The following is a 14,236-nucleotide window of genomic DNA, read 5'->3' on the forward strand; positions in this document are numbered from 1 at the left end:
TATATATATAAATATAAATATATATGACTACTTTATATATGAATGTATATATAAATATAAATATATATATATAAATATAAATAAATATATATATATAAATATAAATAAATATATATATAAATATAAATAAATATATATATATATAAATATAAATATATATATATATATATATATATATATATGACTACTTCATTTAATCATATAAATTAATATACGAAGATATAATTTTACGCCTAAATTTTCAGTATTTACTTCAACAATGCTCAGACCTAGGTAGTAAATTATGAAAATACATATGGCAATTCAGTTCCACAGAATATTCCACGTTTAATCCTCGTGAGAATTCGTCAGCCCAACGTTTTAAACGTTTGTTTACAAGACTCGCGCTGAAAACAACGATGATTATGATGATGATGCCTTACACACATTAGTTTAAAAATAAATACACAGACCAATATATACATATATATATATATATATATATATATATATATATATATATATATATATATATATATATATATATATTAGGCACCGCCAAAACTGGGGGGGCAGGTCAGTACTTTTTGACGGACCGTCTTTTTAAAAATCTACCAAAAATCAGGTAATTATCCGATCAATACGAAATTTTCAGCGGTGATTAGGAGAAGAATGAACTTTATAACAGTGTACTTATTTTTCATAAACGATATTTATATATATATTTTTTTTTTGCTTACAAAACCCCCCCTTGTTTTAAAGTGGGAACAAATATGCTTAAAATAATCATCTGAGACTGAAATCAACATATTGTGTTGTAAGGGACAGAATTATAGATTCAAAAAAAAAAAAAATTGTTTGCATACCTTATTTTGACGTCTGAATATCAGAACTTCGATTGTATTTAATTATCCCGCTTTTGAGTTTTGAAGTGTGAAATTCGGTGAATATGTTAAGTAAAATAATTAATTTAAGTTAAGCAAAACAAAAAAAAATTTTTTTTAATATTTATACGAAAAAAGCTATTTTAAAATTTTTGATAAATAAATTAACAATTTTTTTTTAGCGAGCCGAATAATGCATGACCATTATTAAACAGGGCATGCTTTGAATAATCGATACCCTCAAAAAAAATTCGATAAATATTGTGCCCTTTGTGTTAAAAATAGCATCTTTTTTTTCGATCCCGTTTGAAAACGTTTGCCGCCTTTGACTATGGTGGACCAAAGGCGCTGAAATAATTTTTTTTTATTCTGCTTTAAATTGCCCCCCCCCCCCCATTTTGGGGAGTCTGGCCCCCACACACATACACATTAAAAACCAAACGCATACAAATGGTCACCCATCTGGTACTGGCCAGCCTCAGCTTAATAATACATTGAAATTTTCGTCACTGAAAAATAAGTTTTTTTTGGCCTGTTTGGTCTTCCATAGTTTGCTTTGTTTCAGACGAAAACGTAAACAGAGTCGATCTGAACTCTACGTCAACGCGAATATCTGGTTACCTATATGAATAAGTGGAATTATTTGAAATTCAGGTACTTATATTATAATATTTTTGCATATTCTCTTAGAAAATCATCCTAAATCTTAGTTAGACAATAAATAAATTAATTAATTATTTCAAAAACCCTTTTTTTTTAATATTTAAGTACGTTTTTTGTGCAAGACAAAAAATGTCAATTGTTAACTTTTTGGGAAAATTTAACATTTAAAATTGAATTAAAAATAGTAGAAAAAGTTTTACATTATTCTGTTTTCTATATGATAAAATTCAGGGTTTTATCTTTCTGGAAAAAAAAAGTTACTCAGAAATAATGGATTTTAATAAACGTAATTTCGTTTTAAAAAACAACAACAACTTGATTTTGCGGCCATTTTTGGCGGTGCCTAATATATATACTGGTTAGAATCAAACTAATAACGAAATTGTCAATCTGCACTCATAATTTTATTTATTCATTTTTATTTTATATTTCGGCAAGTGCTTACATTTTAGTTTTTTACGCTTTACGCGCGTTTCGCAGTTAGTATTGAAAAATATTGTCTTTTGTTTATTTGGATATTCATCCGAAACTTTTTTTAAAAAATAATACAAGAAATTGTGCTCTAAAACAAAACAGAAAAGAAGATGTGATAAAGAAAGATTCAGAAAATATGAAAAACTGACTTTCTACTTTTACAGAGAAAAAGTCCTAAATATATATGTGTGTGTGTGTGTGTGTGTGTCTGTGTCTGTGTGTGCGTGTGTGTGTGTGTGTGTGTGTGTGTGTGTGTGTGTCTGTATCTCTGTGTGTGCGTGTGTGTGTGTGTGTGTGTGTGGCTGTGTGTGTGTGCGTGTGTGTGTGTGTGTCTGTATCTCTGTGTGCGTGTGTGTGTGTGTGTGTGTGTGTGTGTGTGCACGCGCGTGTTGCTTGTGTGTGTGCGTGCGTGTGTGTGTGTATGCGTGCGTTCGTGCGTGTGTGTGTGCGTGTGTGTGTGTGTGTTTGTGTGTGTGCGTGTGTGTGAGTGTGCGCGCGTGTGCGTGTGTGTGTGCACGCGCGTGTGTGTGTGTGTGCGTGTGTGTGCATGTGCGTGTGTGTGCGCGTGTTGTGTGTGTGTGTGTGCGTGTGTGTGTGTGCGTGTGTGTGTGCGTGTGTGTTTGCGCGCTTGTGCGTGTGTGTGTGCACGCGCGTGTGTGTGTGTGCGTGTGTGTGTGTGCGCGTGTTGTGTGTGTGCGTGTGTGTGCGTGTGTGTGTGCGTGTGTGTGTGCGTGTATTAAATATTTTTTAACAAATATGTTTTTATTGGTCCACATGTAGATGTTTTGTCTTAATAATCATCATCAATGTGGATAGGTAAGCATATACCATTGGTTATAAGTACGGTTAGGACAACAGCATATTCTTTTCATTGTTTTGACTCTCGAGTGTATATCCGTTGATATCTTATATGCTTTTATATAAAGAGATTTGGTGCTCGGTTGATTAACTGTGTCTAACTATTTCGAATATATACTCGAGAGTCAAAACAATGATAAGAATATGCTGTTGTCATAGCCCTAGTCATAAGGTTCGAACACTGAACTAAAGTAACCTTTGACTTCATCGAACGTATTTTTCCTCTCGGCCACTGACAGATACATATTTAAGATTCTATACAGTGTTTTTTATTTCCCTGTAAGTGGAGCTAAGCTCACAATACTTGTTTTAAATAAAAAAAAAAAAACTTTCAAATTTTCCCGATAAAGTACTTTACAATTAAAAAAAAAACGATTAAAATTTGTTAGAACTTTTATCTCTTCGCATACATATTTCGTCCTAATGATACTCATCAGTGAGGCTAGGTAAGGCTATACCCTCTTTCGCTGAGTTCAGACACCGTCCTAAAGTCATACAACTTCCATTCAACCTCTTAATAAAATTTCACAAAAATCTGAATTTTCACAAAGTGTTTACACCTATTTACCATCATTTCCCCATCCGTTGTATAAAATATAACCTACATTACGACTCCTAACACCTAACAGCTGTGTTCCATCATTCAAAATAATCAGTTATTTAGTGCAGGTCTGAATTTTGTACATACGAATATATAAACATACGAATATATAAACATATGAACGTACTTAACTTTATATAAATAAAGAAAATAATGCTGAAGAGTAAATTCCTGTAGACCAGTCATTCCCAACGTGGGGCGCATGCCCCACCGGTGGGGCATGGCAATATTTTGGTGGGGCATGGGCAGGACGTGCACCCATGGACTTACTATACCATATTATATATTAAATATCACAAAGGGGAGGCATCAGGATTTTAGAAATGCCTAGGTGGGGCATGGCCCAAAATAGGTTGGGAACCACCGCTGTAGACAATACAAAAAAAATCTTTAGTTTTTAAAATAGGTTCGCTTATCAAATTCTAATTAATGACAAGAACCTTTCCCAGAACAAATTAACATTCTTTATATGTTTTCATTTTCTGATAAAGAGTATCTATATAAATATGTGTGTGTGTGTGTGTGTGTGTGTTGTCATTATTATTAGTAGAAGTATTATAACTTAATGTGCCCCTGTTTTCCATGTGTGATAAATTGATAGATTATTTTATATTATTGAATATAATTTTATATTATTAAATATACTTTTATATATTTTTCGTTGGATAAAAAGAAAATTATATTTTTGCTTGATTTACATTTTGGGATCTTTTGTAAAATGTGCTGAAAAATTTTTTTTACTGAAATTAAATAGTAAACGAATAAGAAAATAAAAATTTTAAATCGTCTTAGAAACGATCGCACGCCTAATCATTGTTGATCTTGAATTTTTGGGGAACTGTTATATTGCTATAAATTCATTTGTCTCTATTATATATATACTTAATTTACTCACATAAAATTAATATACGAAAGTATAGATTTATGCGTAAACTTTAAGCATTTACTTCAAAAGTGCTCAATACGTAGGTAGAGCTAGTTAGTAAGTTATAATATGTATATGGCGATAAGGCTACACTGAATATTCCGCGTTTCATCCACTCTAGGACTCTTCAGGCTTATGCGCATAAGCTTAAAGAGTCCTAGAGAGGATGAAACGCGGAATATTCAGTGTAGCTTAATCGCCATATACATTTTATAACTTACTATATATATATATATATATATATATATATATATATATATATATATATATATATATGGGGAGTATATATTTTAACAAATTCAAATATACTAATATATACAGGGTGTCCAAAAAGTGACTAAAGGGTTGAAAATCTTTGTCATTTTATCATTAATGATTATTTTTGTCTCTATTTCAGATATTTTACAGATAAAATTTTTGAAATTAATTATGGATAAGTATAGAATTGAATAATGGACGAAAGTTGTGAAATTGTTTTACCGAAATCAGCGATCAATTGTTTAAACTTAAAGAGTTTATCGACGGCATTTTCATGTAAGAGATATCTCAAGTCACAACACAATTCGAAACAAATGCCAAACCCTGCAAGAATTGGAGGGAGTTAAATCATAGTCTAGAGATTGTGCAATCTGTGGTGAATAATGATTTGGAAACAGCAGAAATGTTCGAAACTAAAAATGGGCAACATTTAAAAGACATTATTCTTTTTATAAATAAAGATTGTTTGAATTTTGCGTTTATTTAAAAAAAAAAAAAAAAAAAAAAAAAGATTCCCAATGTTTTAGTCAGATTGTGTTAAAATTACAGAAAGATGTCAAAAATAAAGAATCAAAAACCCTTCAGTTCAAACCCCTTCAGTTACTTTTTGGACACCTCGTATAACTTAAAAACATTTTTTTTCAAACGTGCTCAGCTCAAAGTAGACTTTTATACATATACTTTATTTAAATGATTAAACAGTCTACATAAATTAATTAATGTTTCTATGGTGGCGTATCCCATCAAGACTAGTTTTTGAAGCGATATAATTGACCAAAGAATTCATGTGTATAAAATTTTCAGGGGAAGACAATGTAAACAAATGTTCTCTGACATGTTCAAAATATAAACTCAGTTTAAAATTTTGAAGCGTTTCTCAAATAATTGTAACTTTTTTTTTTTCCAGAATATTACTGCGGCGGTAAACCAGCGGACATCGTATTCATCCTGGACGCTTCGGCAAGTATCTGGGGACCCGATTTCAGGAAACAAACCAAATTCGTAGAAAATGTGATATCCATGTTCCAAATTAGTCCCGAGATGACCCAGGTCGGTATTGCCACTTACTCGGGAGACGCGTACCTCGAATTCCCCCTGGGTAGATACAAAGATAAAGATTCGCTTATCAGGGCCATCCGAAATATTGAACATATGCCGGGCTATGCGACAAACACGGCGATTGGAATCGAATACATGCGTTACCAAATGTTTACCGCCAAGCAGGGCGCCAGGGACAATGTCGTCCGGGTCGGAATCGTGATGACGGACGGCAAATCAACCAGCATCTTGCGTACGCTCTACCAGGCGAACCGCGCTCGGCGTGTGGCGCATATCAATCTTTTTGCAATCGGTATCGGGGACGGCGTCAACAAGAGAGAATTGCAAGGAATTGCCGGCAATAAGAATTACGCCTTTACCGTTGATAATTATTCTGCGCTGGATTCCATGAAAGAATTATTAGCCATTGAGACCTGCAGAGGTAAGTAAATAATACACAATATGTGTGTGTGTGTGTGTGTGTGTGTGTGTGTGTGTGTGTGTGTGTGTGTGTGTGTGTGTGTGTAACGATATTTTTCAATAAATATTAACAATTATGTTCATGCCTACAGAAACTAGCGTTTCATACTTACGTAATCATCAGTGTGAAAAGGAGTAATTACTACTGGGCAGGAGACTCAAACCCAATCACAAAATAACCCTTGACTCCTTGGGCTGATATTCCATCTCCAGGATACCAGAAATTAGCAGAAATTGAGGACAATTAACTGCCTATAAATGCCGAGTCAGCGGGTATACCTAGTAAATATTCAGAGAGTATCCAACGACATGAAGTCGGAAAGTTACATTTATGCTTAGATTGGCCGCTTTTTTTTTAATTCCCTTAAAATGGCTCTACTTTAATTTCCTAAAGGGGATTTTTATAACGATAATATTTTGAATAAATATTAGCAATTATTTTTTATACAAACAGACACTAGTGTTTCATGCTTGCGTAATCACCGGTGTAGGAAGTGATAATTACTGCCAGTCGGGAGATTCGTACCCAGTCACAAAGTCATCCTTAAGAATGCCTGGTCCAGGACGGGTAAAATTAATTCCATCGAATAGAACAGTGCAACACCATTCTTATGTTCCCTTACTTTCGCAGCGATTTTCAAATGAGTGGTAGCTTAACAAATTGACCCAATAAATCCCAGGTTATTTAAATTGAAACGTTGGGTAATCACTAAGAATGCAAAGATTGAAAGGAAAAAGTTAATTATTTTATTTTGAAATATTATATATATATATATATATATATATATATATATATATATATATATATATATTATTATTATTATTATTATTATTATTATTATTATTATTATTTTTATTATTATATATTTATTATTATATATTATTTTATTTAGAAATATTATATATATATATTTAAAGCCAGATATCTTTGTAAACTAGTAAATATGGTTAAATTTACCATCAAAATGCTAATTTTTTAAGCACTAAATCATTTACTCTCCTATAAGTAGAACACTGGGTACAAGTGATATATCTTAGAAATAAAAAGGATATACATTCAAGAAAAAAATTCACACATTGTTGTAAGAAGCAAAGCAGTTTACACGAAGAGTTATATATCACTTTGGGTATACATTATTTTGGAATTCAAATTTTAAAGTAAATACATTTCTAAAAGTATCATTTGTTTTATTGATTTAAAAAATATATTCACTTGACTTATTTATTATTTTTTACGGTAAAAGGACAGAATATTTTTTGTTTAGCAAAGAATTAAATTGTTAAAATTTTAAATAAATAAAGGGATATATTTAAATTATTTATGTAAGGAATATTTAGCTGATAATTATTTTTATGACAGAAGAATCATTTTTTTATTCTTAATAATATTGATCCATGAAGGCATTTATAATTTCAAAAGAAATATTATTACTAAATTATAAATTATACAGATTAATTACTAGTATAGCATATTCTACATTTTTTCCAAAAAAAATATTATTACCAGTAAATTATACAGATTGATGTAGAAAGCTTTTCTTCGGGATTTTGCTTATTTTTAATAACGATAAAGTATATCTTAATTTATATATATATTTAAAGCCAGATATCTTTGTAAACTAGTAAATATGATTAAATTTGCCATCAAAATGCTAATTTTTATGCACTAAATCATTTATTAACCCATTAAATTCCAGGGTATCTAAATTTTTTTACTATTGAATTGAAATTGTTGCAATCACTAAAATGGGTTCGAATTCACAAATTGAAAGGAAGAAGTTATTTATTTTATTTAGAAAGCGAAATATTGACTCTTATAAATAGGACACTGCGTACATGTGACGTATTTTAGAAATGAAGAGGCTATACATTCAAGATAAAATTTACACATTATGGTAAAGAGCAAATTAGTTCACACAAAACACTTTGGAAATAAGTTAGTAAGTTATTATTAGTGACTTACTATTGGAAGATTAATTTGTATAAGTTCATACATCATCAAACAGAATTTTAGCAAATTTCACAAGAATTTTTAAGAGGATTCCAACAAGAAAGAAGTTGATCAATATACATTAATTTCATCCTTTCTTCAGAGTAATTACATAGTAAGCAATATTATCTATATATCTATAAAAGTGAAATTGTTTGTGTCAAACAGTTCCCTACCAAATTACTCTGTCAATTTTCAGTATACAGATTCGAGATTTGACATAAGTGATGTTGAGATTTGGGAAAATCTTTTTAATTGGTTTTCGGTCAGAAATTTGCCTGTCATGGGGTCAAAGTTCAACGATTTGACCTTTGAAAACTCTACCAAACTCCTCCGCCAATTTTAGTTCTAAACACTTGAAATTTTTTATGCATTCAATCATTTGTTAATCAATTAAGTTCCAGGATATCTAATGTTTTTACTATTGAGTTGAAATTGTTGTAATCACTAAAATGGGTTAAAATTCACAAATTTAAAGGAAAAAGTTATTTTATTTAGAAACCGAAATAGTGGCTCTTATAAATAGGACACTGAGTACATACAATGTATTTTAGAAATGAAGAGGCTATGCATTCAAGATAAAATTTACACATTATGGTAAGGAGCAAACCAGTTCATCCAAAGAGTTACATTGCACTTTTAGCAATAAGTTTTGGAGCTTACTATTGCAAGACTCATTTAAATTGGCTCACACAACATCGAACAAATAGAATTTGAGCAAATTTTAAAATAATTTTTTAAATGGCTCCAACAATTCTCAGATAGAAGTTGATGAATGTAGATGAATTTTATCGTTTCTGCAGAATAATTATGCAGTAAGCAATACTATTAGAGATTATCTTATATATTTTAAAAAGAAATTATTTGATGTCCTATTTATAGGACAGCAGAACCCTCTCTCTCTCTCTCTCTCTCTCTCTCTCTCTCTCTCTCTCTCTCTCTCTCTCTACCGTGATAGAAAGTTACTTACGCCTGAAAGTATCCTGTATCTCTACAAGGCTACCATTCACCCATGTACGGTGTATAGTTGTCACATTTGGGCTGGTGCACCTGCTACTAGTCTCTCACTTCTGGACAGGGTTCAAAAGAGAGTCGCCAACCTGATAGGTCCTGAACTGTCATCTAAGCTTCAACCTCTGTCCCATCGATATAAATGTTGCATCCGTCTGCCTGTTTTACAAGTATTTTAATGGTGGGTGCTCCGACGAACTACAAGCCCTTGCATCCCCTCGACGCAAATACCTCGACAAACCCGACAAGCAGCAAAGTCCCACCCCTACACATTAGAGATCTCTAGATGTACTCTACTTGAATAGTTTCTTCCCCAGAACTGCTAGACTTTGGAATTCTCTTCCAGATTTCTGCTTCCCCAACTGAACTGACATGCAGAAGTTCAAGTGTAATGTGAACAGACATCTTGCAGCTCAACTCCCTACATAGTATCCTGCAACTTATGTCCCTGATAGTAGCCTCCTACATCAAAGTGGAACTGTGCCTGGTTTGGGGTGAAAATGCAATTAAAAAAAAATAAAATAATGATTTAACACACGATTCAGTAACCATTTATTTTGTATGTTGTTACATTTAAAAATAACTTTATAATTTTTTTCCGGGGGCATTTTAAGTAAATGAATATAAAAAAAAAAACAAGGACACTTTCAGAGCGCTGGTAGAAAATAGTTCTGACACATGAATTATATAATAGAAGTAACTCACTAATTTCGTTGGTTCTATTTATCTTGCCACGAAATCAATGTGGTTTAATCCATTTTTATCATATTTATTTTAGCAGTAAGCTAATTACCATCTGGCACGACAGCTGCCCGGGGGTGGAGACAGGCGAGCTCTTCAGTGCGTCATTAATACTTCTTAATAAGTAATTAGTAGGGCTATGACAGCAGCATATTCTTTTCGTTGTTTTTACTCTCGAGTATATGTCCGACACGGTTAAACACAATTAATCAACCGAGGATCACATCACTCTACATAAAAACATGTAAGATATCAATGGATATATAACTGAGAATCAAAACAAGGAAAAGAAATATGCTGTTGTCATAGCCCTAGTAATCAGTTGCACGTGCCCTGTAATGGAGGACATCTCAAATTACCGTTACACAGAATCCTTATTCCAATTTTGATCAAAATCCATCGCATGATTTTTATTCTTAGAAAATTACATTCAGTTTGCAGTGGAATTAGGCCATAAATGAATGGTAACATTTAATACTACGAAGACCAAGTTTCTTTCCTTTAATAATTACAAAACTAAACCTTATCAACCACCGATAACCATGACTTATAATACCCTACCCGAGCGCTATTTGTTCAAACTCCTCGGCTTAACATTCACATGCAAAATGAATGGGAACAAATACTTTTAGGAAATTTCCAAGGCTGTTACAAAGAAGGTGGGCTCCCTCTACTGTGCAAGAAAATTACTCACACCTGAGAATATCCTATAACTCTACAAAGCCACCATTCGCTCCTAGGCTGGTGCATCTACCATTAGTCTTTCCGTTCTGAATAGGATCAAAAAAGAATTTCAAATCTAATGGTTCCTGCACTATCAACCAAACTCTAATGCCTGTCCCATCGCTGTAAGGTTGCATCACGGTGTCTTTTATAAGTACTTTAATGGGTTGTGCTCTGACAAACTCGTAACACCTATGCTCCCCATCCTCGACTAACTCGTCAAGCAGCAAAATCCCACCTCTTCACTGTTGAAGCCCCTAAATGCCGGAAAGTCTTTTACTCTAATAGCTTCTTTCTTTAGACTGCTAGACTTTGGAATTCCCTCTCCGTTCCCTGTTGTTCAGACTGTACTAACATGCAGCAGTTTAACTGTAATTGTAATTCACGGAATATTCCTTGGTGTATAATAACTATAGATCAAATTTAATGCAAATCTGAAATATTTGAATTTGTAGTCATGCTCCCAAATAGTAGCTTCTTTCGTCCAAGTAGCAATTTAATCTATAAATATCTCAAATTTAAGTCTTAAGCTTAAAGTGTCTTAAGAAAAAATTGTAATTCACGGAACATTCCTTGGTGTCTAATAACTATAGATCAAATTTAATGCAAATCTGAAATATTTGAATTTTAGAATGAGAGGTTGTGCAAATATTAAGCACCTTAAAAATTTTAAATACCCCAAAATTCTTAAATTCAGGGAATATTTATCAATTGATGTCTAATACCTATTGGTAAAATTTAACAAACATCAGGGCTATCTGATTTTTTAATTGTCTTTTTATCCTCTTTCCATAAAATTAAATTAAACTGAATATAGTTCCCATTACAATTTCTTTACGCCTATGTTGCAAAATTCATAATTATAGCTATTTTAAGAATTAATATTGTACATACAAATATATAGACATATATACATACCAAACTTTATATAGAGAAATATTTATGAATTTATGCCGTTTTAATCGCAATGACAGTGAGATTAAAATACAAATATGAAATAGAACGAGTGCATTTTTTATGGAAATCGCTCCAGACAAGGTTTGAAGCCATTTGATGCCATGAGCTGAAACAAAAAAAATATATACTACTTCAAGGCCAGAAGCTAGCCGATGGTAAGTGTTAGGTATATAGATTCTGACCCAGAAAACAACGATTATTCCTCCTTTGTCAGAAACATCGCTCATGGAATGTGAGGATTATATGACAAAATAAAGGAAGCGAAAGTAAACTCAAGGTCAATTTTCTACTCTTCACATATATATAAATATATCGATCATGCCCATGTGATCGATATACTCAGGCAAACTAATTTGCATATTCCTTTGCAACAGTACATCTCATTAGTTCACTATTCGTTATTATTCGTTTTCTAATTCCCTGACTGCTATCATTCGTTTTATTTCCTATCCAATGATTTACGCCAATCAAATCTAGAACAAACTCTTAAATGCACTTTTTCTATATTTCATGTATTTCGGGAGTGCGTACCGAACGTAGCGACACATTGATAAATATAAATCAAAGACACGTGGCGTAGTGGATAAAATACTTCAGAAAATTCAGTTGTAAATTACACTCTTTTGGAAGTTGAAGATTCAATCCTGAATCCAACCAACATTATAAATACAATTGCAAATAACTTCTGCCCGGTCATGGTTAACGAAACGAGAGCATGTTATCCTTTCGGATTGAATAAAGGGTTTCATTCGGAATTCTCTGCAGATTTCCGAATTCTACAGAAAGATTCCCGAGTTCGACAAGGTACAGCTGAAAAAAATGTAAATAAATTTTAAAAATATTTTTTTAAATAAAAATTTAAAAAAAAACACGCTTTGGGTCGCGAAAATCCGCTCGAAAGTGCGAAGGTAAAGGTCACACCGGTGTCGACCGAAATCTGTCCTTTTTTTTTTTTTTCTTTCTTCGTAGTGAAATCGGCTAGGGTCCTTATTCCATAATTCATCCACTACTAAAAACATGGTTGTTACAATGATAGTCACAACCTCCTCTAGTATGGTGTTCCAAGGAGCAACAAGTGAAGCATGCATGGTCCCCCGTGAGTGCACAGTGAACGAGGCATAAAAAATGACTAAGTTCAGTATTTACCCTTACCCCCACTCATTTAGCCCCAAAAGTCCCCAGGGGATGTCAAACCCTGGTGAAAATGAACAAACAGTGCACTTTTAGGCCTTGACATATGTAAATTTGAGTTCTGCACCATACAAAACAAGAAATGACTAAGTCCATTATTTAACTCCAAAAGTCCCCAAGGCCTTAACATATTTAAATTTGAGTTCAACACCATGCAAAACTGCTAAATAGACATACACAGAACATTCTGGACAAATATGGTAAAATTGTTTCAAAAATGGAGTGTTTTATTAGCCTTAAAAGAGCCCCTGGGGCACACCCTAGAGTTATTGTGAAGTATAGACAAACAAAATTATATAGAAATCAGTTAGTTACAATTTTTCAAAAAGTTTTATAAAAATCTAAGGCATCAATTTTTTTAATATGTACACAAGTGTCAATTTTAGCCATTTTAACCCGAAAGGCACCCCTAAGGGAGGTAATTGGGGTTTTCCCGGAAAATTCGTTCTGTTACTTTTTTACTCATATCATGTTTAATGTTTGTGCAAACTTTCAAAAAATTCCAAGGCGTAGTTATTGAGAAAAGTGCGGACAGACGAACGGACGAACGGACAAGGGTGAATTTACAGGTTCACCCTCCTTTTGTCGGGGGGGGGGGGTAAAAAACGGAGAGAGAATGCAACCTTTCTTCTAATTAGACGAATGTGACATGATATATCTTTTACGGTTGCCAGCGAGTTAGGGATAGAAAATCTTCTCAAAAAGTAGATTTAAACTGACGATGCTCTACGCACCCCCACCCGCATGCTCTGGTTTTCTCTTTGTAAGCGTTGAGTCTCTATTCATCATCCTGGTTGCCAACCGTTAAATATGCTGTAGGTATTCGAAAACAATGACAACATTATTTTTTCTAAATGGATCGATTAGAGAAACGCATCGGTTTTTGTAGTGGAGTCGGCAAAGGTGAAAATAGGAAAACACGACGACTGGTGAGAATACGAAGAACATTTATATCCAGAACAGGGTTAGTGATACAGGAAGATTAGTAAGTCCGTGGGGAGTCGTCTCTGTACGACATCCGGATAGCTCTCATTGAGCGGTCTATACTTGCTGCTTATATTGCTAATGGATAAGCCAATGTTAGTGATTATTAGGGTGTGTATGTCTCCAAAATAGTTTTTTAGTTGTAAAAATGAGAAAAGGATAGAACATTATGAAGATGTACGAGAGAAGAATGGAGAAAGGGATAGAACATTATGAATATGTACGAGAGAAGAATGGAGAAAGGGATAGAACATTATGAAGATGTACGAGAGAAGAATGGAGAAAGGGATAGAACATTATGAAGATGTACGAGAGAAGAATGGAGAAAGGGATAGAACATTATGAAGATGTACGAGAGAAGAATGGAGAAAAGGATAGAACATTATGAAGATGTACGAGAGAAGAATGGAGAAAGGGATAGAGCATTATGAAGATGTACGAGAGAAGAATGGAGAAAGGGATAGAACATTATGAAGATG

The 14,236-nt window shown here is 33.0% G+C and overlaps 1 protein-coding gene across 1 annotated transcript in view; it reads left to right on the forward strand.

Moving 5' to 3' along the window:
• LOC145276767 (matrilin-1-like) overlaps positions 1 to 14,236 on the forward strand; it is a 147,641-nt gene that overhangs the window by 52,526 nt on the left and 80,879 nt on the right. The window contains exon 3 of the mRNA XM_080128021.1: positions 5,550 to 6,122. Coding sequence (XP_079984147.1) covers positions 5,550 to 6,122 — 573 coding nt within the window. The remainder of the gene's footprint in view (positions 1 to 5,549; positions 6,123 to 14,236) is intronic.

This window comes from Euprymna scolopes, chromosome 5 (genome assembly GCF_053919585.1).
Source record: "Euprymna scolopes isolate OS-2025 chromosome 5, ASM5391958v1, whole genome shotgun sequence".
Classification (NCBI taxonomy): Eukaryota; Metazoa; Mollusca; class Cephalopoda; order Sepiida; family Sepiolidae; genus Euprymna; species Euprymna scolopes.